Here is a 27903-nt window from a genome sequence, read left to right on the forward strand (position 1 = left end):
TCCCCTGGAAAACATGACCTCTATAATGTTGGTGGGTATTGCATCTCAAGCCAATCCACCTTCTGTTACCATCATGTTAAAATCAGTGATCTTGACATGAGATAAGTGAATAATATACCCTGGGTCAAATGTACCTTTTTGTAGTGCAAGTGTATAGCATATAAGATAAATCATATTGGCTTCATGGAAAACACTAAGTAAACTCGTGGATGCATTGTTGTATTAATTCAGAATGAATAGCTTCTTTTTGGTTTCCATCAAGTGAAGGACACTAAATGACCAGAATTTGTTAAAAAAATGTTTTCACGCATTATTATTGTAGTGGAGTTTTTTCATATATATATATATATATATATATATATATATATATATATATATGGTAGGTCAGGGGTCAAGAATATCTATTTGACCCTACTCCATCACTAAACCTGTCCTGTGTTTAAGTATGAATTTATGTATGAATTTATGTGTGTCTCTAGAGATTGAAGGAGTCTAGGCCGCTGCATTATAAGTAAGTGTTGTGTTCCTGGTAGGGATATCACGATACCAAAAATGTAGTAATTGGTACTGATACCACCAAAAGTACACAATACTAAATACCAAAGTCGATACCACGGTGTGTAAAAAGAAAGAGGAAAAAAAAATGTAATTTAATTAATTGGGACAGTCTTCTGTCACTTTTTTTTTAGTGTCAATTTTTTGTTGTTGTTGTTTGTTCTGTCAGGTGCGTAAGAATTGCATCCCATGGTACCTACGGTATTGTAGAAAAAAAGAGTGCTGTCACGTTTTCAGAATTTTGGTAACGACTTGGTACTGAGGTACCGGGTCTCGTGACATCCCTAGTTCCTGGACCGTCTCCTTTTAAGGTCGATGGAAAGGGGCCCCCAAAGGGTGCCTATATTAGGACTACTAATATCTTTACATAACTCCCACTGCGATACATCAACCAATGTGTCCCTGAGCAAGACACTTAACCCCTAGTTGCTCCAGAGGCGTGTAAGCTCGGATATATACATAGCAATTGTAAGTCACTTTCGATAAAAGCGTCAGCTAAAATGAAATGTAATGTAACTTAAATTTGACATTTGTTTAGCATGAGATAAATGCCTCTTGGAGATGCAGAGTGCCTCAAAGTCTCCCAAACTGCTCATGAGTTTTTTCATAACAATTTATGACACAATGAAGACGGAACAGGTTAAACAAACATTATTGGTAGCAATTTTTATGTACAACTACTGATCTGATAAGGCAACTATTAAAGCTGCATCAATTGATTTAGATGTAAACATGCTAACATTATAGTAAACTGTTTCCAATTTCTATATCCATTAGATATGGAGCAACATTTGCATGTTGCATGAGCTATTCTCTAACTGTGTCTGTCTGCTGTTTGGTGCATGGCAGGTAGTGTACTGTGTTTATCAGAGCTCTCTTACCAGAAATCCCAAATGAATAAAAAGATCCCTAAAGCTGAAGGAAACTGTCAAGTTGTTTTGTATCCACTATTGTTAATATCAACAATTTTGATGGGCTGTTTTAAAGTACTAGTGCTTTCCAGGAAGTTGTAAACAAGCTACCAATGTAAGAAACAGGACAAATGTGTGCTTTACCTACTTAACCTATTTAATTTTGGATCTCAGATTTCTACTTTGCTGAAACGGAGTGTCAATTCTTCTATGCTTGTGTTTTTGTCTGGCAGGGCATCCAGAGAAGCTAGAGGAGTGTGTTCTGTCAGACCAGTCCCCCCTGTCATCTGGAGTGGACTCTGGACAGCAGTCCCCTGTCTCACCAGAGAACAGGAAGAGTCAAAGAGGCATTAAGAAACTCTGGGGAAAGTAAGTTTTGAAGAAATATATGTGTGTATATAGGAGGGGCCATCAGGGAAAATATTCACAATTACCACACACATACAAGTGAAAATGCTTTCACACACATTACTGAAAGGCTTTCATATACACTACTGAAAAATTATATGCTCACATACTATACTGAGACCTCACACACATGCTCTCATACACTATTGAAACACTCATATACACTACTGAAATGCTAGGATTTCACTTTCAGTAGTGGATATGGGAGCATTTAGGTAGTGTGTGAGAACATTTCAATAGTGTATATGAGAGCATTTCAGTAGTGTGTGAGAACATTTCAATAGTGTATATGAGAGTGTTTCAGTAGAGTGTTTCAGTAGTGTGTATGTGAGTGTTTCAGTAGTGTATGAAAGTGTTTCAGTATTGTGTATGAGAACGTTTCCATATTGTGTGTGAGAGGATATCACTTGAACATGAAGGCGTTTCACTTGAACAGGAAGGCGTGTTTCAATAGTGTTTCAGAGCATTTTACTTGTATGTATGTGTGAGGTTTCAGTATAGTTTCAGTATAGTATGTGAGCGTATCATTTTTCAGTAGTGTATATAAAAGCCTTTTAGTAGTGCATGTGAGAGCATTTTACTTGTGTGTGTATGAGGTGATTGTGAATAATGTCCCTGATGGCCCCTCAGAATAAAGTAGTTACACATAAACAGTATCCTTTTCTGTTTTGCCTAACACAGCTACATTATCTCAGTCTCTTTCCCTTTTTCTATTTTTCCTTCACACACTTATCAGTGTTTCCATTGTACCCAGGATCCGTCGCAGCCAGTCAGGCAGTCCTGCCCAGGTTCACTACCCTGAGCTGGGAGAGTTCAAGAGGGGAGGTTTCAGAGCTACAGCTGGACCAAGATTGGCCTGTTCAGGAACCACACGGTATAAAAACACAATTATACTTAAACATACTGTTTTTTTTCATACATATGTGTAAAATATCTTGTGTGCAAGATGGAGAAACACTGTATTGAAGATAGTTTTCTGCTTCAGATCTCTGTTCAGCTCGTATTTGAGCAGCTACATAGCCTGCATAACCATTAACATTCACACCACAGGCTTTCCCTAATATCTTTGTAAATCACAATGAGATAGTAATGGAGTAATTGCAGCCTCTACTGTTTCCTGGTTTGGGATGTTTGGCATAATGGTACATTCATGTGCTGTTACATTTGTACTACCTTCCTACTTGGACATAGCCTTTTGAGTCCAAAAGCAAAGTTTACTTTCACAATGTCCACTTTCAATAGCAAAGTTTACTTTCACAATGTCCACTTTCAATGTCTTCCATGTTTGATTTGGTTATATTTTAAATGCAGGAAAACTGCAGGTATTCAAGGTACACTTTCAACTGTATTAAAACCAATTCCCCATCTCACTGGAGTTTCACATCTCAACACAGTGATTTTCATATTTTACTAGCATGAATTATAAGCTGTAGCTACCTGGATGGTAGGAATAATGGATTAAAAAAATCTACTACACATTTGTTAAATGGCCAGCAATAATTTGTTGTATATAAGCTGAAATATACAAAGACTCCATTGTGGTCATCTTTGTTATATATCACACACCTTTAAAATTAGCTGGAGCCCAACACTTTAAAACTGTATGTGGTTCTAGGTCCATTAGCCTCATTTCAAACTTGTTTCTCTGTTCAATGTTAATATTCTGTTATTTTCTTCTCCATGTCAGAGACCTGAAGATGCCTTTTTGTAAGTGGAGCACGGAGCAGGTGTGTGACTGGCTTGAGGAAATTGGACTTGGTCAGTACAGCATTCTCGCTTGCCAATGGGTCACCAGTGGTGAGACTCTACTGTCGGCCACCCAGCAAGACCTAGAGAAGGTACATGCACACATGTGCACGCACGCACGCACGCACGCACGCACGCACGCACGCACGCACGCACGCACGCACGCACGCACGCACTCAGATCATCTACTTTATATGGAGCATGTTTCATAAAATGGTGCATCTGAGACATCTGTCTGGCTCAGTTGGTTTACCGGACAAAAAAAATCTTCCATTGAGCTTGTCAAATATTTTTCAGTTCTACCTGTCTAATCATTGCAGCTGTCTGTCTGTCTATTTGGCATTTAGCAATGCCTGTCTCTGCTTTTCAACCTGGTTGTTAGTTTCGCCTTCAACACATCACATTGTCCACCTAAGACCCCCAAGCCTCTCTGTCTCTCTCATCAGGATCATTTTAATTAGATAATTCACTCTAATGGTGGTATATTCTTTCTTTCTCGGGTGAACATGTAAGGTTATTGGTTAGATTTAAGATTTAGCTGTGACAAGATGAAACAAGATATTTTTCTCACTGTGTCTCCAAGGAGCTGGCGATGAAGAATCCACTCCACAGGAAGAAGCTCCTATTAGCCATCAAGATGTTCAGCAGCAAGCAGTCTGAGAAGTCTGCAGAGCTGGATTACATCTGGGTCACTCGTACGCACCGAAAACCACACACACTCACTGACAGTACTTCTTTCTGATATTCCCTTACATTAAAACTGTGATATTTTATGTTCCAAAGGTTGGCTTGATGACATTGGACTTCCTCAATACAAAGACCAATTTAATGAAGGAAGAGTGGATGGGCAGATGCTGAAATACCTCACTGTGGTGAGTTGGTAACTAATAATTATTAGGGTTGGGTACCGATTTCGATGCCTCATTTCGGTGGCACATAAATGCCTGCACTGCACTCTGGTGCTCCGAAACGGATTTACAGGCAACAGAAGCATCACTGCATGTGATGCTTGTTATAATTTATTGTTATTACATTTTAAATAAATCAATTAAATTCGACCATATGGCCTTTGCAATAAACGTTCTTTAATGTCATTTTGTGCTCTCTCTTTTTTTTTTAAGTATCTGTTCAGGCACCATTTTAAAAGTATCGTTTTAGCACTGGTATTGGAAAAACCCTAAACAACATCCAACCCTAATGATAATGGTGATCATGATGATTGGTCAAATATATTTGGTGGAATAACAGCTGATCGGTACACAGCTTTAAAGTTAAACCAGGGTTCAGGGAATTCTAGATAAGAAATCAGGTTGCCCCGTCCGTCTGTCCCATTCTTATGGAGTGATATCTCAAGATCCCTTGGAGTGAATTTCTTCAAATTTGGCCCAAACATCCACTTGGACTCAAGCATGAACTGAATATATTTTGAAAGTCAAAGGGCAAGGTCACTGTAACCTCACAAAAGAATTTTTGGCCATAACTGAAGAATTCCTACGCCGCTTATTAGGGCTGCACGATATCAGGAAAATATCTAATTGCGATTATTTTGGCTGATATTGCAATTGCGATACGATTTACAATATTGGAGGGAATGATAATTTTTCTTTTTTTAGATCTTTTGTGCTGCCAGGTTGAAAATGTGTGTGAAGCGTCCACGTTTTTGCTAATAAAAATACACGTAACACCTTTTTATTAAATTACTTTAAACTCTTCACTACATATATTATATATGAGTCTGGACAGGAATTAATGTAAACTTCTACTGCAGTGCTGCTTTGTTGTCCTTGTTTTTAGCCGTGTGTCTCTTTCTGTGTGTGTACTTTGAAAGCAACAAAAATCCAGAGTCAAACGAATGTATGTGTTCACACTTACTTGGCTATTAAAGCTGATTCTGATTCAAATTTTTTTGGGATAATACATGAATTTGAAGTACTTGTTTTCACTTGCTCGGGATTAAAATTGACCAAAAAAGTTGTATGCAGAGACTAGATGCTCACTTTCTCTTTCCCTTGTCATAATCGCACTCCTCTCTGTCTTCTTTCCATCTCAGAATGACCTGTTATTTCTTAAAGTGAGCAGCCAGCTGCATCACCTCAGCATCAAGTGCGCCATTCATGTTCTCCATGTCAACAAGTTTAACTCCAACTGCCTCAAACGCAGGCCCGGCAATGAGGTAAGTAGATGTGGTGCTGTTTGTGTGACCATGTTGTTTAAAAGAAGAGCTAAAGTGTATGCTAGTTTTGGCTTGCTAAGCAGTCTTCAGTTTCTATGCACCACATATCTGAGCAAACTAGAAAACTAGAGGTCTGCTCCAAGTTTTTTAAATGTCTTTTATTAAATGACGTTTTGGACTATTAATTAATATATTGCACCATAATGTTTATTCTCCTCTATTCTCCTTGTTTTATTCAGTTTTAGCTCTTTTCTTTCCCATGTATTTTTTTACTTTTTAAAAAAGAAGACGGTATTGGGTCTATGCCCATCAACTCAGACAGTCTTGTGAGTGAATGTCTCAGCTTTTGTTGTTGCTTCCTGTAACCTTGCCAGAAAACTCATTCTGGTCAGGTAGAATCCTACAGCTTCTTGTGAGCTTCTGTCTCCACTGCGCAGTGAATAAAACTCAATTAATTGGACACAAGAGAACTTTTTCTTCCACAGAAACTCTATCTTAATGCCGTACGGCACTTTGAATTACTATACAAATAAACTTCACTAAATTCAAATAATAAAAACATTTCAAAACTTTTCTGAAACACATTTGGATAGTTTGATATGGTTAAAATTGATTTAAAGTATAATAAAAACCTGCACTCATTTGTGTAACTACAGCACCATGTGTGTGTGTGTGTGTGTGTGTGTGTGTGTGTGTGTGTGTGTGTGTGTGTGTGTGTGTGTGTGTGTGTGTGTGTGTGTGTGTGTGTGTGTGTGTGTGTGTGTGTTTCAGAACCTCTTCAGTCCCAGTGAGGTGGTCCAGTGGTCCAACCACCGAGTCATGGAGTGGCTGAGATCTGTGGATCTGGCAGAGTATGCACCAAACCTGAGGGGCAGCGGAGTGCACGGAGGGCTGGTAGTGAGTAAACACAATCCCACAGTTTATGGGACAACAAAAAACTAAAAGCTACAGAAAGCATCTTAAATTTGTCTCTCCTCTCATAGATGCTGGAACCTCGGTTTAACTCAGACACGCTTGCCATGCTGCTGAACATCCCTACTCAGAAAACACTGCTGAGACGCCACCTAACCACCAACTTCAACAACCTGGTGGGAGCACAAGCTCATCAGGAGAAGAAGGAGTACACTGAAGCCGTGGGGTACACCCCACTCAGCATCACAGCTAAAGTCAAGGTAAGATAATACAAGTACAATAATAAAATGATAGTAACTTCATTTGTATTGCACCTTTCGTACAAGGAATGCAGTAAAAAGTGATAACGATAAGGAAAATGACATGGCATAAACTGAGCATAAACACAGAGAAGCAATGTAAAATAAAAACAGGGATAGAATACCATAATTAATGGAAAATAGGATAATAAGATAATAATAGAATACATAGGCTGTATGCATAACATATAATGGAAGGTAAAACCGTTAAAAATATTCATATCAGTGCCCATATTTGTGGCATCAGTAGAGTAGATTTGAATTTTTTACACAAAAACTAAGGAAGTATTTCCCCAAGCACCATTAAATGACTTGGAGTGGAAGAGGAAGTACTTGGAGGCAACAATGCTGCATTAAGAGAATACACACCTCTCTTCCTGCGTGTGAGAGAAAGCACCTTAATCCAAGGTGAAACCTTGGTGTGTCAGCACAGTTTAAGCTCTGAGCCTTTCAGTGTGTTTAAGCCTGTGAGAGTAGAGTAAACCCCAGACTGCACTGCTCCTCTTCACAGCTTTAAAACCCAGCTATCAGCTGCAGCCTCAGCTTTAAGTCCCTCTGTGCTCTGCTAAAGAAAAATGGAGGAATAATCCACCCTAAAACACAATGCTGTTGGCCCATTTGTGACCTTGGACACTTAGATCTTAAATTCCTTATGCAACTCTGTGAGTAACTCTGTGTGTTGCATAAGGAATTTAAATAGTTATGTGTATGGTTTTGTGGATAAATATAACCTCTGTGTGTGTGGATTTTCTAGCTGAGGACCAGCCATCTACAAACTGATATCCTATAGAGCTTTTTTTTTTTTTTTTTTTTTTTTTTTTTTTTTTGGGGGCTTTTTCCACCTCTATTTGACAGGACAGCCACATGAGAAAGAGATAGGGGAGACATGCAGGAAATTGTCACAGGTTGGATTCGAAGCCTGGACCTTTGCGTCAGTATATGTGCGCCTGCTCTACCACGGAACCAATCCGGCCACCCTATAGAGCTTTCTTACTGGCTTTAGTTACTAAGAGCAAGCTTAGAGACCACGTTAATAAAAGCTGCTGTTGCCTGGTATCACATTTTACTCACATGCAGGGAATGCAAAATTGATTTGGAAATGGATACAAGAAAACACTACATACAGATGTGATGTTTAGATGGAACAAAATACCTCCTTTCAGCTTGATTTCATGTACTCAACATATTGAAATGTCTCTTTTTTCTCAACATAGTGCAGATTGTCTCTCATATTCATTCAAATTGTAATTATTTATTACAATCATATCTGATAGCTATTAATATCTAATCTGTTTTGACAGATTGGACATGGCACGTCATTGCCATAGCAATACAGCTGCCAAGTGTGGATGATCGGATGAACAGTTCCTTTAATCCACCGTATTTGTTTTTTATAAATGATAGCCCAAACTCAAAAAGAATTTTGTAATAAACTAAAGTTATCCTAGGACTTGTGATTTTAATCACACTGTGATTTAATAATTTTGTCGATCAGCGGTTTTCAGTCCAGATCGCTGCGGTTTAGTCATAAAGTATCCCTTTGTCATATGCCTTTTTTTATTTTTATTGCAGCCGAAGAAGTTGGGCTTCTCTAACTTGACTCACCTCAGGAGGAGGCGGACGGATGAATCCACAGACTACGTCTGTCCAATCGAGTCATCCTCACCTCAGTCAGGAGGACAGTCTGCAGTGAATGGGGTGCAGGTGCAGCCCTACGCCGGCTTCAGAGGCCTGAGCCCAATCCTGGACAGAGAGCCTGACCGCCCCAGGGACCAGGTGGGGCTCGTCGACAGTAGAGCTGACCCATCTCCATGACAACAGCTGTGACAACAACATGGAAAAACTGTGTCAACTTGCTTTCTAACAACCAATTCCTACTGCTAACGCTCTGCTTACTTTGCTTGCGGCCCATAATACCTCAGCCCATCCCCTCCCTGCTCCTCTAAACCCCACGCATCAGCCCAACCCTGTGCCTTACGAGGGAAGAGATTCAGAGATGCCCAGATAAACCTGCCTGACTGTTTAACAGCCACAACTGTTTGTCATGAAGGGTGTACTGAGACAATGTACAATCTACACACAGTATTTAATTTCCAGTCAGATGCTTTACTAACCCGACCTCCGCCTCAAACCTGTTCCATGATCTAACTCATCATGAGAGAACACAGCATCTCTATGGACTCCACTTTGTGTGACATCACTTCCTGTAATCCATACAGTATATATGGATATCTCTTGTTGTATAGTATTAAGCCATTGCTCTAACATTTGTGCACCCCCATAAGATAATTTTATATGTGTGTGTGTGTGTGTGTGTGTGTGTGTGTGTGTCATTCATTCATTATTTACAATTTTACAGTTTATTACAGTTCTGTCACGTAGTTGAGATGAACTTGTGCAATATTTGCATAATATTATGGAGGGCTTCTATTTAATATTTATGTAATTGCAGAGGAAAATATAAAATAGCATGTTAAGTTTGAACCTGAGGTGGTGATTTTGTATTGTTATTTTCATATTTGCTGTAATAGTATTTTTATAGAAGAAAATCCTGCTCCGCTAAAGGAAGCTTACATGTGGTCATGTAAATGTAAAAAGATTTATCAAATCATTTAATAAACAAAATTATACGTGTGTAAACTTGATTCCTTTTTTCTACACAAAAGGCAAGAAAGTAAGAGTAGATAGACATATAAAGCAGTGGATTTCCTTTTTTATTCATTTATTTTGGGAGTACAACATATTAGGGACATGCATTTTCTTTAGGAAGCATACACTATATCCTTTATTTTTCTTATTAAATAAATCCTAATCCAACGATAAAGAAAAACATGTGGACAGCATGCCTGAGTAACCAACCACTAACCTGCTTTTATCATTATTATCATCATCATCATCATCATGATCATGTTGGCTGTCATGGCTGTTTATGAAACCCACGTCCCCCTCGGCGGACCAATCTGAGCCAACATGGCTGCTGACCCTTACATGGTAACCCTGTTAAAGATGACATGGGAAGTGCATGTTTGAGTATAACTCAGCATGCAGTTGCAGGTATAATCCTCATGCATTACTCCAGTCAGTAATGTATAGTACACTTATGCATAGTTACACAAATGCAAATTTGATTAATGGCTACATAGCAGGGGTCTTCAATGTTTTTTAAGCCAAGGACCCCTAGCTGAAAAAGAACACTACTACATGTATTGTATAAAATTGAGTTGCATATTGTAACGTGTAGGTTGGCCTAAAGCCTTTACCATACCTTTATATGGTGCATACAATTCCAAGCTTTTAAAAATAAAAATAGTTGGCATGTTCATATATTTAAACATCATGTTTTAATGTTGAAATGTGGCACAGTGAATCCTTAAGCTTAACTGTATCTGTGGATGGCTACCTTACCTATTAGCCAGTAAGCCTATCATCAATGTTGTGTACATTAAGTTAATTCACATTCAAGTTAATGTATATTATCAGACATATTTTCTTTTTAAACCATCGATCAGTAATTTGGTGGCCCCCCTGCAGCATGTCTGAGGAACCCCTACGGGTCCCGGACCTCCTGTTGAAGATCTCTGCTATATAGTAAAGTCTAAAAGACTCATCATTGTTTCACTGAAAGTATGTCTGTAATCATTATAATGGGTCCATGAGACCCGTGTGTGTGTGTGTGTGTGTGTGTGTGTGTGTGTGTGTGTGTTTGTGTGTGTGTTGCAGATGGCGATCACAGAGGGTACAATGTTGCAAATAGAAGCTCTGTCTGAAAGCATCAACAACCTCACAGTAAGCACCAACACACACAAGCTGCTGCTAATGACTTGTGCAGCTGATTAACACACCAAGTAACTGCTCATCAGACGTTAGAGTCAGATGGAAAACTCTAGAGTTTATCTGAGGGAGAAACTCATTAAAACAAGTATTACGATGACTTCAAGAGTGAAACCTGCTCGCTGGTACATTACTCACATATGCCAGTCTTGGTTCTTTTGCTCCTGTTGTGTTTGCTGAAGTCATTTAAGTAATTGAACCCTAAGGGCTTTGGATAACAAACATGTAAAACCACTTCTTGATAGCTGCCTAAGGCAACATCTGCGGTGAACCAGTTGAGCCTTGAGATCTTAGAGGAACAATTATTGTATTACTGCTAAAATATATTCATTTCAAAATGAAATATATAGTTTAAACCAGTAAAGATTAAATTGTAAATTTTTTTTTAAGAGCAAACATATGACGTGAATTAAACCTTTCATTTATTATTTCTAAAAGCAATTACAATGTTTATGCTTCCCCTGGTACTAAAAAGGCCTGTGGCCTAAACTAATCCAATCGTTTTTTTCACAGCAGACATTTTGAGATGTCTAAACATGAAAAGCATTAATGTGTAATTAATAACTTTAATAACAGCTGCATTCTGTGTAGGGTTGCCAGTTCCATGGTCCTGTATTGTGCATGCTGGCTTACTGAAAGGCAGTAAGTGAAAGTAATTAATAAAGTCATAAAGGTACATAATACCACAATGTAAGTATACAGTAAAAAGCCTTCATTTAAATCTTTACTTAAATAAATCGCTTAAGATTTTGGGAAATATGCTTAGTTATTTTCTTGCAAAGAGTTACATAAGAAAATTGGCATCTGTACTGTAAACATGTAGCTGCTGGAGCCAGCAGTCGCTCAGCATAAAGATTGGAAACAGGTATAAACAGCTAGCCTGGCTCTGTCCAAAAGGAAAATATTTCACCTACCAGCACCACTAAAGCTCACTAATTACTAATTAACATGTTATATCTAGTTTGTTTAATCCGTACAAAAAACGAAGTATTAAAATGAAAATTTGCTGTTTAGTCATGTGCCGTGAGCAGTAACTCTCTAGAGTCTCCACTGGAGGCCTGGGAATGGCTGGCAGGTTTTGTCACCTTTGGAAAGAGCCAGGCTAGCAGCATGTTTATATCTGTTTCCAGTCTTTATGCTAAGTGTGGCTGCAAGTTCCAGCTGCGTATTTAGCACACAGATATGAGAGTGGCATTGATCTTCTTATCTAACTTTTTAGGCTAGAAAGCGTGTACACATATTTCTCAAAAGGTAGAACTATTTCTTTACATTAAAGTACACAAAAATATCTTACTAAAATTATCAAAATAAAAAGCAATTAAAGCTTAACTTTGTGATATTAATGAACGTCCGTTACATTCAAGCCATTGCCAAATGAGTTGCTACAAAGCTAATTAAGACTATCAGCTCCACACAACACTGTATTTCTCAGTATGACTATGTTCAGAAGATTGTGGCGTCCAGTGACTTTCCTGTGCAGAAGCTCGAGTGAAGATAATTACCTCTTCTGAAGAGTCCATTATGGTTTTTTTATCCTCCGTGTCCTCCTTGGCTACTAGCAACTGCGTGGAGGAGGGTTGGGGTGGCGTACGCGATCATGGAAGGCTTGTATCACGTGAATGTGCCGACAATGTTGTTGTCATCACTTAGAATTCCTCATGGAAACTACTACGCACTATAGCTTTGACATGTAAGCAGCATTTTATTGTTCTAATTAAGCTGGTCGAGGTGGAGCTAAAAGTAACTACTAATATAGTTAATGTATAATATCAAGATGATCTTGTGTTTTGTATGGAAAAATCTGAAATCTACAAAGTAACAATAGCTGTCAGAGGATTCTCTCTAAAATATAGTGGAGTCTTTAATTGTATTAGTTCCACTTGTCCTTTTCATGCTATGACAAGTCAACAAAATCTGCTGTGAAAATGCTTATTGTTGCTCAACTCTGCTGTAAAGCTGGTTGTGCTCTGACTTGGGATAAGTTTTCCTCATACATCCTGCAAGATGCTATTTGTTATGTGCAACATTTTAGACAAAAATTGTATCATTTCCATAACAAATGAGACCTATGATGACACAATTGGAAGTATTTAGTAATGGTACTGCCTTCCAAATCAGTTTACTCTTGAAATAATGTGCTGTTTGTTCTGTTTTGTACCATAAAGCCATTTGACATAAGTAAAAGAGTCTCTGATGGTCTTTATGGTTTAGAATATTGTCATATATACTGAAACTAATTATGTTAACTGATCCCAGCTCAGTGGCAAACACCAACTCCCAAGCTCTCTAACCCATTACCACTCCCATGATGCTTTGCTTCCAGTACCTGCTCAGCCGAGACGAGCCGCGGAAGGAGCTGAGGCACTCTCAGACGGCGCTAGTTTGAAGGACAATGACCCGACACTGTTGCCGCACTATGTCAATCAACCATAAAGACTTGTAGCAACCAATCTGACACCTGTACTGTATCTCAAGCCCCAGCCTAACACTGCAGCATGGAGCTACTTCTACTAGCCGCTGATACCTCATGTAACACCTACAGTCACCCTGAAGTCACAATGAAGTGGACTTACACAATGTGGAAAACAATCATCAGATGTTGCTTCCAAAAATATATATATTTTATTTTTCACAATAATTAACTGAACTTTAGTCACAAGCCCTGTAGAGTATCTCTTTTTTTACTGCTTTTGCTTTTTTTGTTTCTCTTAAATGCTCACATCAACTGTGTACTGTGTATACTGTAATGGTATGCTATGTCAAAGAGAACAGAGCCACATTAGTCATTTCTTGTTCTAATGGCCATCATATGATATGCAAAGTATAATATATTTTTGATGGAGTCTGTGATGTAAGAGTGCCCAAGACTGTAAGCTCTAACATAACAAATGGAGATTCAGCCATTTGCAAGATCTAACAAGAGACAAGACAGAAATAGAGCCAGATTGAAAATTCATTCAATCAATGGCAAGGAAACACACACATACACAATTATAATTGTGTTGAGCTCCTGTGCATGATCATTTTTAAGTTAAGAGACATTACCAGCACAACATGTGGATACAAATTGTTTATTTTGTTACAATTGTTAGATATTCTCAGAGGAGATGGTATGTGAAAAGGCTGAATAGGACAAGAACTTACTTGTTAGGTGGCTGTGGCTCAGGAAATAGAGCCGTCCTCTACCAATCGTCTACGTGTCAAATTCTTCCTTGGACATGATGAAAACATGATGGAGCATTTTGAAACTGAAAAGCCAAATACTATTTTCTCAGGAGTTTTGGCTAGAAGGAATCCTTATCAAAGATATATGTATATGCTATGTGTTTATGTTAAAGAATAAATACAAAATTGGCCGATGTGTCATTATTGTATTTTGTAAACTCTCAAACTTACAAAAGAACTTGTAAACCAACAGGAATATTTTGTCTGGTATTGGCACAAATTATGGTTCATTTGACAGCGTTTTTGTTTTTACAGTTGTACTGTATATGCAAGTAGGGTTCAACAATAAGAATTGCTCGATGGCTTGGGGCAAGTAAACTAACTTGCGCTTTCGGGGTTAAAAAAAAAGTTTTTATATTTTTTTCAGATCATCCTGGTATCATAGTAAGTTACGTTATCCTTCTCTTGCCCCCCTCCCCTTGCCCACGTCGGAGAATGCTTGTAGAATGATTTGATTTAAATGTGCCGTTGGCCAATCAAGAAATGAGTTGGCGCTAGTGATGCGTGACTGATAGGTTTCTTGTTAGGAACAGAAGATGATGGCTGGAAGAAGGTTTTCTTGGTTGGTAGTAGTAAAACAAGGTTTCCGCAAGCTTAAGTCCAAAGCAGATAAAAGTGGATACTTTTTTTTTCTAAATGTCTTCATGTAGAAAACAAGCTGGAGTGCCAGGATAAAAGCAACCAATTTGTATAGGGGCCAGTAAAAATTGACTTTGGGCAAGTAGAATTTTTTTCTTTTCTTTTTTTAAAAACCGTATCATTAAACCCTGGCCAGTGTACAGCACTGTCTTTAAGCACTGTATAACTGGCCTTGTCCACTTAGGAAAGAAGTAGAAAACCTACTCGTACAATGTATACATATGACTGCACAAAATGTACGGTAGGAATTGTTATGTTTGGTCGGCAAAAATAAAAACACTTTGATAGACTGAGTGGTAAACAGCTAATGTTAAGGGTTTTGGAAAGTTACCTTAGGCTAACATACAGTATATGCACTAACCTGCAATAACACACCGCTACAGTAAAGTCTTTGACATATCCTACAACTGGACTACTTTACAAAAAGAACAGTAAATGTCAGATGTTACCCTTAAGTCTCTCCTAACCATCCAGCCACCATCCCACCCCCATTTATGAATTTGAAGTGAGACTCCCCTCCCATCCTCGGCCAAACTACACGTCCTCGTTTGCACTTCTTTCTGAAAAGAGAGTGTTAAGCATGTTTACTCATCAAACCCTTCAGGCTTGGAGTTAACTGGAAAGATGAGTCTTTTGTTGGCTTACCTAAAATTTGACGAGTTACAAACACCACACCCATGCGAACACTGTTGGCAGGAACTCCCACTCGAAACCTGGGATAGAAAATCCTCTTTATTGCACTAAAAGTTCTGGGAGACTAAAGACTGAGCTTCACATACAGCACCGTACACACACTGTGTATCTCAGCAGGAAAGGGGCCAGGAGTGGAGGGCAGGTAGTATACCTGGAACGACAGAAACTTCCAGACCCATCCTGGTGAGTATCTGTAATTATTTGTAAAGCCCTTTTTTGTAGATATCAGACCATGTTATTCCTGCTGTAGTGCATTGCATAGGTGGACAGAAAAGTGGTATGTCTTTAATGTGCAACATGGACAAAACCATTTATTCCTAGTTAAATGAAAGACTAGGCAGAAACAATGGTTCCAATTGGAGGCACAGCATTAGTACAGATAAAGGTTTTCTTATGTACCTCAAGGACACAACTATCAAAATACTAGACTCAACTTTTTACCAACATATCTTCTTTTCAGATTACACTCTATACTCTAATGGTACAAATGTTCTTTCCAGTGTATCAGGGAGACCACCCTCTGATTTCCCGCCCTCCATTGTCAGTCCACCATGGGCCAGACCACCAGCAAACCCAATTCTAACCTCTTCCAGAACTCCAATTTCTTCTCCTCTTATAAGCGTGGCTTCGCCAGCAGTCCCTCCGACGATCAGAACATGTCCCTTCGACCGAGCATCTTCTCCACACTAAGGAAGCCCCCAGTCTCCAAACCCAACGATTTCATACCTCTATTCAATGACTGCATCTCTGCCGCCTCATCCAGAACTCAAGAATACCTCCTCTTCAAAGACCCAGAGGACAAATTCTACCCAAGCCCTGAGGTGCTCACTCAGGTAAGTAACTTTATACTTACAAAAAACTGAAGACAGCAAACCTTTAGAATTGTAGAAAACTTATTTTAAGTGTTCTTTAAAACATCTTGTCGTCCAACAGGTCTTCCTGATGACCTACATCTCTCAGAGTGTCAGCCTCAATATGACAGACGCCTTCAACTGCACGGCCATGACGCCCGGGCAGCGAATCCTCCTGGGGGCTGATTGGGTCTGGGCCGTGCTGGAGAAGCCCACCAAGAACCCTCGGATCCAGATTGCTGTGCAGGTCCTACACCTGCCCGACAGGGAGGACGCTGAGGAGAACAGCATCCCCCCGGAGGCCTTCAGTGAGTCTGTCCAGATTGCCCAGAAGGAGTCCAGCAACAAGACAATGTACGAGAGGATGGTGGACTTCTGTACATCCATCGGCAAGGATTGCTACGCCCTCTTCTTGTTCTTGGGGAGGAAAAGCGACAAGGAGAATATCTATGGCGTACTCAGCAACAACTTTGAGGCCGCCATCGGGAAGTGCGACAAGATTGACAGAGCTTTTATTGAGAACTTCTTCAAAGGTTCAAGGTATCTCCATACACCTCAAGGAATGATGCAGGCCATTGTCACTAAGAAAGAGGGAGACCCTCTCACTCTCATGATTAAATTTAGCTAAACAGATGGAACTCGTAATATATAATGGCTAATAAGATGATACTGTAATGCATTTTATGTGGTATAAATGTGGGAGCTATTGATGTATCTCTTAAAAAAACAACCTCCAGACCTACTACGATGTTGAGTTTGATAATGTGCAAGGCCTTTAAGAGACAGTACTGATTATTTTCAATCTATCCTAGTTGTTGTTGGCACTTCTTACAAGTTATATAGTGTTTAAGTTTACTGGATAACTGGTAACTGGAAAGCTAGGCAGATGCTAATGCAGTGTGAGACACTAACACAATAGCACTTTCAAATGATGAAGATATTAATAACATGGAGAGTTTTAGAAAATAAAATGTTTTTCTCCTTTATGTTTTCTTATCTAATGTCATATTGTTTAAATGATGTTACCATGATACATTAGTATACAGTGGGGTCAAAAAAGGTACACAATTAAAATATTTCTTTTTGTCATGTATCAAAATTATTAAGTGAAATAAATCAAACCTTTTGATGTATAACATTATTGGATGAATTTAAAAAAAACTTGTAAATCTCTGCTATTATTGTCACATAGTATATATCATTTAACAAATACACATCTCAACGTATCTGATTCTGTTCTTGTTTTTTTTTCTTTTTATAAAGAATTTGCAATGCTAAAATGTTTTCCACGTGCAAGACCAAAGGTCAAAGAGGGCGGTAAAATACACATTGGAAAGAAATAGCTGGTTAACCTGAAAAGATGTGTGAATCAAGCTAACAACGTTACAAAACAAAAAGTAGCTGCATATAAGATATTAAGCCAAATGAACAAAGCAGTTTGTCTATACATGCAGCATATACTAATGCAGCAGAAAACATATAAGAAATTATGCTAGAGAGAAGGCCATGATGTAGGCAGTGCACCCACCTTTTTTTACCATACTAAATACATTATTGTGGACACATAAAGTAAAAGATTTGTCTTTAGCAAGCGGCAACCTAAGGCTTTTCTAGGATAGATAAGGGTTTACCTGTAATGAGCTACATCTCTTCAAAGTGCTCACTGAAAAGTAAAGTGAGAGGAGGAAGTGCCAGAGGGATTACACTTCTTTCTCCTGATGTACAACATCCAGCGGGGCTGCCCATTTCTCCAACCTCTCAAAAACCCCAAAAATTTCCCTTTGGTCGTACAGCCAATTAGTCCGACGTCCCGCTGGTGGCAAAATTACGAATCCCACTATGGCCACGCCAAGACCCGCCCTACGAAGCATCTCGATTGGTTGGGGTTAGGCATTTGACCTTGAGTAGTTAAAGTGATGGTTCGGAGGAATTTCACCCTAGGGACCTTTGCACCATGACCTCGAGCCAAACACCCCCCAAGAAGCTTTTTTCACCTGGGTCTAACATTGGGAGAGTTAGCGTAGCGTTATCAGCTGAATAGCTTAGCGCAGGGGCTAATGGACCCACGTTTGTATCTGGTAAATGACCCCACTAATAATGCCCGAAATAATACCAAACGTCTACAGTAGTACATATAGGTTATGTACTCATAAAACGATGGATTGGAAAGTTTGTAAGTACACCAGAAGTTTATGAACACTTGCCTGCTGGCTTCTGCTCTCTGCTGTTGTTGCTGCTGCCGGCAGTAAGACGAGTGCTTAGGGCTGTCTACAAATTACAACACCGAAAAGAGATGCAACAAAAATATTTTTTTATTTAACTTTTTTTTTTTAAATTAAGTTCTGTAGTATAACTAGCAGGAGACAAGTAATAACTGAGATAAGTTTGGAGACATTACCTTATTTAATCATTAAATTAATAAATATTTTTGTTGTATCTCTTTTCGATGTAGTAATTTGTAGACGGCCCTAAGCACTCGTCTAACTGCAGGTAGCAACAGCAGCAGCTGCAGCAACAGAGAGCAGAAGAGAGCAGGCAAGTGTTCATGAACTTCTGGTGTACTTACAAACTTTCCAATCCATCGTTTTATGAGTACATAACCTATATGTACTAGTGTAGAAGTTTGGTATCATTTCGGGCATTATTAGTGGGGTCATTTACGAGATACAAACGTGGGTCCATTAGCCCCTGCGCTAATAAGCTATTCAGCTGATAACGCTGCTCTACGCTAACTCTCCCAATGTTAGACCCAGGTGAAAAAAGCTTCTGGGGGGGTGTTTGGCTCGAGGTCATGGTGCAAAGGACCCTAGGGTGAAATTACTCCGAACCATCACTTTAAGGTCAGGATGAGTGGGCTGTTGGACCAAAGGGAATTTTTCGGGTTATTGAGAAGTCGGAACAATGTAGTGTCGGAGAAATGACATGGCACCTGATTCAGCATGGTTTTGTATTATGCCTTTACATTCTAGTAGTGTGCTGTAGGTAATCATTTCAACCAACAAAGCACATCTTAAAAAGGTGTGTCCCGACTGACAATTTGAATAAACATTTGAATAATGTCGACTGTACAACTTTGAAAATGAAATGTCACACAGCTTTTCCATTTTCATTTTAATAGGTTCATAAAATGCCCATGTGAAATGAGTATGTGAAAATAAAAATGCAATTGTATTTTTCGCACAAAAAACACAAAGAAATGTGGAAAATGATAATGGTATTGTGGATTTTCATTTTCACATCATCATTTTAATTAAGTCACCTATGGGCTTCCATACAAATGACATATTCCAACTGTTTAAAATGTACAGTCTGCAAGCGCTATCCATAAACAAAGCTATTAAATAATTTAAAGAAAATAGAGGTGGACACACTAGCAAGCAAAGCCGTGCTGATCTGATAATCACAACACAGAGAAATATAAAGACTATACTGAATGGTAGGTTACTCTCGGACCACTGACAGATGGACATTGCTGGCCACACATGCTTATACTAGTTACAGCTCATGTTATGCCATTACTTTACAAGGGTTACGTACTGTATTAAACTTAGCAAAGGGAATAGAATGGGCCAGCTGGGCTGGTAGTTAAGAGGGCTACTGAAAACCTAGATGAAATGGGGAACACACCCTAGTCACACCCCCACGCGGAGGTGACTGTAAGCCAAAAGGTGAAATCACTCCGAGCTACGGCCGGGACCTCGAGCCTGCTGGGGATCACTCTTTATGTACTTAATAGCAAAACCCTGCTGCCTGACCCATTAAATGACTAGAGCCGTGTGGGCCATGGCTTCCTGTTGTGAGGAAGCCATGAGGCAAGAATTAATCATCTAAGAGGGATTAGTGCCATTTTCACACATTTGGAAAAGGGCCGAGGAGCCAGTGAGTTTCCGAATGGCAGAGAATGGGCGCTGACAGCGGAAACAGGTGTTGTGGCCATAAGAGGCCGGCAGCGGCAAGGAGCAGACCGCACAAAGGTGTGGATATCTCCGACAACACAGGAGGGTGACTGTGAAGTACCTTCTCTAGGGTGTTTTAGTGTGTGATTGCAACCTCAAGATTGGGCGATGAGTGCAAGGATCTGTCTCAGGGTGTACAAATAGAACTGAATTTTATGATCTTTAATAAGACTTTACAGAAAACTACAAACTACAATTTATCTAAGATGTATTTATTTTAAGATAATACTGTATACACATATCCAATGCAAAGGTATAAAAAAAACAGTAATTTTATCCACAGTTTCTTGCATTACTAACCAGAACTTTACAAAAGATACAAAAAAATCAACACAACAGTATTAAAAACAAAGAGTGGCACTGGCAATGTCCTGCAGTTTTGACTTAAAATGGCTGATTACAGAGTTTTTATTTTAAATAATTCCAAAAACTGCCTTTACTATCCAACATAAAGGCAAAATGTAATGTAATTGTAAGGTTTAATTTCAAACGGTGAAAATCAAAAATTGTGAGGATCAGGAACATTCAATTACATTCACTCTTCATATGGCAGGAATGTTTCAGAGAAAACAAACTAATGACTAAACACCAATTGCATCATAGTTCATCTTTCATATTGGTTTCTTTGTGGATTTTACCCTCACATGTACACACAGCAGTGTGGTCGTCCGGCTGAGGTACCAGCTCCATGTCTGCATGCTGTGTTGGCTGTCCTGTCTGCCGCTCTGAGTACATGTGCATCACTCTGTAGTAGTAACAGTACAGTCTGCTGGGCTGCAGCAGCTCTCTGACCACTGTCTGACCTGTTCTGGCAATCTTATGCGCTTCAGCGTCGTTCTCTTTGGCCCATTTGATTTTCTCCAAAAGGTCCGACAGGTTTCTCCTCACGGGAATGTAGTGAGTGCCTGCTTTAAGCTGGCTGTAGAAATATTCATAATATTGTGAGTCCTGCTTCAGGACCAGACTGTTCCCGAGCATCAAGTAAGGAAACCGATACGCTGCCACTGTTCCATCCACGTTCACCTGGTACTTGTACTAAAAGAGGAGAAAGCGTCAAACTATTTTTAATATCAAGTGTTTCTTTAATTTAGTGTATTTATTTAAAGGGTAATCTTGTGCATTGGTGTCTAAGTGACTAATGACTAGATGTAAACAATCTTTGAAATTGGTTTAGTATTGAGCGAGAATCCTGAAACTGTCAGCAGATCAGAAATCACCATTGCCAAACCGACCAGACTCCATATAAATACTTTTAGCTTGTATAAAGCCAACATATTTCCAATAATGTACTTATGTGTTCCTTTTAACCAAACCAGAGTAGTGATTGCTAGAACAGTGGAAAGACGAACCTAGATAGTTTTTTATTTTTGTTTCTGTCAATTTTGAAGTGTATTTTTCTATGATAAAATTATTTATTCCTCCATTTATTTAAATGGAGTCTGGTGGGTACATGGTTTTTAACGGTTTCATATTAACAAAAAGTTTAACCTCTGTAGGGATCCTTTCCATAATGTTGTTAGAACAATAATCTGAGCATGTCAGTAATAAAACAAGCACTTTTTGTGGACGTAAATTGAAGGTGCGCAATTGCCCTGTAGCAAAACATTGTAGCTTGTTTCGCCACTGTCGACTGTCGCGGTCTTGCTTAATACTGGACCAATTTCAAGGGTTTTTGTTCCCATCAGTCCCTCAGACACAAAAACTTAAAATAGGGTCCAGGTTGTAAAAACTTTAAGTTACCCTAATTGTGTCAAGGTGAGGCTACGTGAAATTACATTAAAAAACAGACAAAAGTAACAATAATACAGTTACATAAAATTAAGGGCAAAGCACCTGCCTCAGTGAGAATAGTTGCACATTGCAGCTTTAAGTTACAGGATAGGGTTAGGGTTAGATTAGAACAAGATATTCATTTATTTTTCCTTACCTTAAAGAAGTCAAAGAATCCAACAAGCGGTGCTTTGCCAACATGTTTCTCCCTCTCTCTGAAGAAGAACCATCCTGTGATGCCTGCATCCAGCATCTCTGGATTTTTCTTGGACAGAGAGACCAGGTGAAGGCGCTCCTCTCGACTGTCCCGGCCACGGAAAAACGCTCGATCTGTTTTGTTAATCCATGGAGGCCCTGGAGAAAGAGATGCAAATGTTACCCCCAAAAGGCAGAAAGTGTGAAGATATGAGGTCCAAAGAGCTCTAACTCATATAATTAAAAAGCATAAATTTGAATAAACAATTAGACATACAGTATCTCACAAAAGTGAGTACACCCCTCACATTTGAGTAAATATTTCATTATATCTTTTAAAGGAACACGCCGACTTATTGGGAATTTAGCTTATTCACCATAATCCCCAGAGTTAGACAAGGCCATACATACCCTTCTCATCTCCGTGCTTGCTGTAACGCTGTCTGACAGCTCCAGCGGCATCAGGCCAGCACAGAACATGCAGGTGAATGGTTCCAGCAATCCTACTGCTCCGAATAAGTGACAAAATAACGCCAACATGTTCCTATTTACATGTTGTGATTTATAGAGTCAGGCGTGTACAAAAAAACAACGTAACATGAGACACAGCCGTCTTCTAACTGTAAACAAACCGGGAACTATATTCTCAGGCGGAAGAATATAGTACTTGGGCGGAGTGATATGCTCACAGCAAGCCTGTCTGAGAATATAGTTCCTGGTTTGTTTACTGTTAGAAGGTGGCTGTGTCTCATGTTACGTTGTTTTTTGTACACGCTGTGACTCTACAAATCACAACATATAAATAGGAACATGTTGGCGTTATTTTGTCACTTTTGTCACAATTCGGAGCAGTAGGCTAGTTGGAACCAGTTACCTGCAGGATCTGTGCTAGGCTAAGCTAATGCTGGAGCTGAGAAGGGTATGTATCGACTTGTCTTACTCTGGGGGTTACGGTGAATAAGCTAAATTCCCAATAAGTCGGCGTGTTCCTTTAATGGGACAGCACTGAAAAAATGACACTTTGCTACAATGTAAAGTATTAAGTTTACAGCTTGTATAACAGTGTAAATGTGCAGTCCCCTCAAAATAACAACATACAGTCATTAATGTCTAAACCGCTGACGACAAAAGTCAGTACACCCCTATGTTAAATTCCCATAGAGGCAGGCAGATTTTTATTTTTAAAGGCCAGTTATTTCATGGATCCAGGATACTATGCATCCTGATAAAGTTCCCTTGGCCTTTGGAATTAAAATAGCCCCACATCATCACATACCATTCACCATACCTAGAGATTGGCATGGGGTACTTTCCATAAAATCATGTCTCAATGCAAATCAAACTAGCTATTAGGCTAACTGACATAAAACCATGCCAATCTCTAGGTATGGTGAAGGGTATGTGATGATGTGGGGCTCTTTTAATTCCAAAGACCAAGGGAACTTTATCAGGATGCATAGTATCCTGGATACTATGCATCCTGATAAAGAGATGATAGAGAGATGATTTTATGGAATCTACCCCATGCCAATCTCTAGGTATGGTGAAGGGTATGTGATGGTGTGGGGCTATTCCAAAGGCCAAGGGAACTTTATCAGGATGCATAGTATCCTGGATCCATGAAATAACTGGCCTTTAAAAATAAAAATCTGCCTGCCTCTATGGGAATTTAACATAGGGGTGTAGTGACTTTTGTTGCAAGCGGTTTAGACATTAATAGCTGTATGTTGAGTTATTTTGAGGGGACTCTGGGAATCTGGGACTGCACACTTACAATTTATACAAGCTGTAAACTTAATACTTTACATTGTAGCTAAGTGTCATTTCTTCAGTGTTGTCCCATTAAAAGATATAATGAAATATTTACTAAAATGTGAGGGGTGTACTCACTTTTGTAAGATACTGTATAATAGGAAATATTGAACTAACAATAGTGTATGAAAGGAGGACTTTAACGACACATTAAGCCTTGGGTAAGGGTGGCTACATCTCCTGACTCATTACTTCAAATTCAAATAACTTTCCAGTTTTTTCTCACACTATTGTGATTAAAATGCAAAAACAGTCAGAGGTTAGAATCCACATACACAATTGATGACTACAAATGCTGTGAGAGAAACAGAAATGAACATGTGTACAATAATCAATTCATAAGTATTTAAACCACAAAAAAGAACATCATCAGAATTATTGACCTTAAAAGTTAAATTTAGGGTGGATCATTTTTGATTAAAATCCATGGTTACATCCATAGACTATCTGCTAGTGCATTTGGAGATTAATCCTGGCCTAAATGGAATAGAAAAAATGGTGACAGACAACAAATCGAGACTTTTCATGCTGAAAAATAGACAGATAACGGTTTAGGTTTTGATATATCATTTTGAATTTAGTGTACAAAGGTTCTGAAAAGACATTGCAGTTCCAGACCTGATTACAAATCTTCTGAAAGTCCTACAATCTTATAGGAACACTCTTTGGAACAGGTAAGCTTTCATCTTCCAGGCAAAAAAACAATTAAGCCGCCACTGTGACGGGATATATCGTTTTGTGTAATATGATGTATGATTTCATCATTGTGTATTAATTGTATAAAAAAAAAAAAAATGCTCCGGAAAAAGACTGGATTACAAAGCTTCTGGAAGGCCTACAACTGCAAGAGAGACCCCGTTGCAGATCTCGGCTCCCTAATAAAATTAAAAGTGTGTTTGTGTGCGTTTGTGTTACCTGTGTTTCCCTGGACAGACAGCAGGTCATTGGTGACACCTCTCATGGTCTCCAGGGTGGAGTGTGTGACCTCGTAAGTGGGGAGGACAATGTCCCGTGTGTCTGTAGAGCCACACCATGACAAAACTGGAACAGCATCAGTCCTCCTCGTCTCTAATGGCCAGTCGCCAACATTTAAGTAAAACTCCACATCAGGCACCCTAACCTTCCACCGCAAATTAAAAAAAACAGAGATTGAAATCACCAACCACAATATGCCACATGCAGTCTCTTGACAGTTACATTAAGAAATTACTAGAGTTGTTCCTATACCGATACCAGTATCGGAAATGCCTAAAATGCTGGTATTGGGGAGTACGAGAGTCTTTCCCCTGGATATAACAGTTGTTTGCAAACTTGTAAATTGAGCTGCACTTTAGTAGTATTTTAATGGAATTCCTATGTATTAGATTTATATTTATTTTTCTGTTATGACTGACTGTCAAACTAGATGATAAAAGGAAGTTCTATGGCATTCATTCTCTGTATTTGTTCCTGTTTTACAAAGGTTTGAACCTAAGCTAGGCCATACAACAAGAACAGCAATCATATTACATCTACACAGGGCTACAGTTGATTTAAAAAAAAAAGAAAAAAAGATTTCATTTTTTTTAGTGCACTGGTATCAGGTCTGTACTCAGCATCGGTTGATACGCACGTTTATATATCGGAATGGATATCTGGAAGGATAAAATGGTATTGGAACATCTCTAGAAACTATGTAGTAAATGTGCCAAAACACCAGTATGATCCTTTAACATCCCTAGAAATCACACACAACCTTACCTTTCTTGTTAGAGAAAGCAGCATTTCATCAGAGAACATCTTAAAGTCGGTGTATTTTCCCAGAGTGCGGCGGTACAACTTGTTGTTGATGATGGCGTAGTGAATGAGACCTCCTCTGTTGGCGAATCTGGGAGGTGCTTCCTGTCGGAGACGCTGCAGGTCAATTGTTGGAAAAGCTTTAAAGTCTGCCAGAATTTGAGGCTCCTCAGCGGGACACTGCATGATGCTCTGCCAAACGGAAGCATTGGGTTCTGGACAGTCGCAGTATTCATGATAGACTGGACCTGAGCGTTAAACAATGAGACACATAGGGTTAGACGAAGGAGTCAGAGCAGGTCAAAGCAAGGTGGCATTTGTTCCATCTATTCTGCATCACATTTTACTGTTCGCACCCTCAGAATTAATGATGCATTTTATTGCATATTATTAAGGAGTTGGTGTTAAACTATTATTAAGGAGTTGGTGTTAAACTCTTGTTATGAAACAGTGATGATGTCTAGCCTTTTTGAGACAGGATGGACTCATGTTACACAATTTCTCCATATTTGCCAAGCATCTGGTGTGCTGTTTTGAGGGGATTGTGATGTGAAGTGAATCGCAAATTGGCCACAATATTATATAATAACAATTTAATTTGCATAGAAATTACTGTGACAAGCTCAATGAGGCTTTGTTTTTTCTCATTGTGCATATATTTGTCATACTGGTGATAAAATATTGATTTTCTTTTGCAACACAGCTCTCGTAGTGTGTGGTGCATGTCTGTCCGTCCTGTAAGAGGATCCTTTCTAAGGTTTCTAACATTTTCCTCCTGTTAAAGAGCTTTTGGGAGGGACTGGGGGACAAAGGACAGAGGGTGTTGTGTGCTCTACAGATTAAAAAGTCCTTTCGTGATTATGGACAATACAAATAATAATTACTTGACATGAAACCATGCCAGTGTTTATTGCATAAGGCAACACAAACCTTGGATGACGTAAGGTGACTTGGCAACAGCAGCATCTTGGTGGAGGACTTCAACCTCCAGTCCCTTCAGCACAGTGCCATAGAGCCGGTACCTTACCAGAAAAGACCCGTCTCCCCTGTCCAGAGGTGGAGGTACATGGATACGAATGTGCTCCTGTTTGTTCAGCGGACTTATCTTCACTTTAAATGTGTCTTTACCTAAACAACACATATAAAGACAAATAAAGTGACGAATATACTTCATTTAATCTTTCTGCAGGTGTTAATTAATCCATAGCTTCCATAATTTTTGCACAAAAGGCACCTGCCTAGCCCTGATACATGGCCATTTGTTGTTAGTTGACCAAAGTCACCTCTCGAAAATACTTTTTTTCAGGGTTAAGGGACACCGAGGATGATTCAAAAGAGTACTAGAATGGGTTTCAAGGCTATAGTGTGTTTACTTATCAGTTATCGCCGATAATAACACGAACAAACCATTGTTGGATGTAGCTAGTCTATCGCTACATTTGTTGATTATGTACAAACCATGTTGTTGCCAAATCAGTTTGGGGTTTAACGTTAGTTGTTAGCTAGCTTAGCTAGCCATTTGGCTGCAACCGTTCCAGTGATCCTATGTTTAAAATAATTCCGCTTTTTAACACATACAATGTTTGTTGTCGGTTTACCTGGAGATAAAGTCAGGTTCTCTCCTTTTGAATTGACCGCGTGAATAAAGAAGTAGCGGACTGGTAAAACTGTGTCGGGGTTCAGCCCTGGACCCCAGACGAGACATCTCTCTGAATTGATTCCTTCACAGTCAGAAACCGGAAAGTTTATGCTGATTAATACCCCTAAAACTATAAACCTACATAATAAACCTTTATCAAAAGGATTAACTAAGTCAACGCTACGCTCACACACCATATTCCTCCAATTGTTAACTGCTGGACGTCTAAATTGATTAAATATTCACTGTAAAGTTTTGATAAAAACTCCTATGCCGACATGTTGGTGAAGACAAACACGCCCATTTTCCGGTGATGCCTTCATTGATGTCGGACAAAAGCGGTTGCGAATATCAATAGCGCTATTTAAGAACGAATTAGATTACATTACATTTGTAATCCTTAACTACTATTGCTATAGTTTGTTTGGATGTAATTGCATGACCTTTGCTATTTTGGTGTTGTATCCATATGGTATTAAATACATGTGTTGTAAATCGCTGTGGATGAGTGT

General features: G+C 39.1%; 3 protein-coding genes across 11 annotated transcripts in view; 2 read left to right on the forward strand and 1 right to left on the reverse strand.

The window, feature by feature from the left end:
- The window catches only part of ppfibp2b (PPFIA binding protein 2b), a 128229-nt gene extending 114521 nt beyond the window's left edge, over positions 1 to 13708 (forward strand). For all 9 annotated transcript variants that reach the window (XM_028584891.1, XM_028584892.1, XM_028584894.1 and 6 more), the window contains 11 exons: positions 1700 to 1835; positions 2629 to 2748; positions 3562 to 3712; positions 4204 to 4315; positions 4404 to 4492; positions 5671 to 5793; positions 6565 to 6690; positions 6777 to 6965; positions 8577 to 8780; positions 10725 to 10790; positions 13159 to 13708. In XM_028584891.1, the coding sequence (XP_028440692.1) occupies positions 1700 to 1835; positions 2629 to 2748; positions 3562 to 3712; positions 4204 to 4315; positions 4404 to 4492; positions 5671 to 5793; positions 6565 to 6690; positions 6777 to 6965; positions 8577 to 8780; positions 10725 to 10790; positions 13159 to 13221 (1379 nt within the window). In that variant the 3' untranslated portion in view covers positions 13222 to 13708. The remainder of the gene's footprint in view (positions 1 to 1699; positions 1836 to 2628; positions 2749 to 3561; positions 3713 to 4203; positions 4316 to 4403; positions 4493 to 5670; positions 5794 to 6564; positions 6691 to 6776; positions 6966 to 8576; positions 8781 to 10724; positions 10791 to 13158) is intronic.
- An 820-nt stretch (positions 13709 to 14528) lies between these two features.
- On the forward strand, positions 14529 to 17412 carry rep15 (RAB15 effector protein). The gene is made up of 2 exons (XM_028584907.1): positions 14529 to 16225; positions 16326 to 17412. Exons 1-2 carry the CDS (start codon positions 15944 to 15946, stop codon positions 16869 to 16871), a joined length of 828 nt encoding a protein of 275 aa, XP_028440708.1. The 5' UTR covers positions 14529 to 15943; the 3' UTR covers positions 16872 to 17412.
- A 2934-nt stretch (positions 17413 to 20346) lies between these two features.
- Positions 20347 to 27713, reverse strand: poglut3 (protein O-glucosyltransferase 3). The gene is made up of 6 exons (XM_028585611.1): positions 27351 to 27713; positions 26683 to 26880; positions 25717 to 26000; positions 24892 to 25096; positions 22127 to 22323; positions 20347 to 21234 (listed from the first exon to the last, which is right to left on the reverse strand). Exons 1-6 carry the CDS (start codon positions 27586 to 27588, stop codon positions 20797 to 20799), a joined length of 1560 nt encoding a protein of 519 aa, XP_028441412.1. The 5' UTR covers positions 27589 to 27713; the 3' UTR covers positions 20347 to 20796.
- Positions 27714 to 27903: the final 190 nt, after the last annotated feature.

The sequence above is a fragment of the Perca flavescens genome, chromosome 8 (genome assembly GCF_004354835.1).
Source record: "Perca flavescens isolate YP-PL-M2 chromosome 8, PFLA_1.0, whole genome shotgun sequence".
NCBI lineage: Eukaryota > Metazoa > Chordata > Actinopteri > Perciformes > Percidae > Perca > Perca flavescens.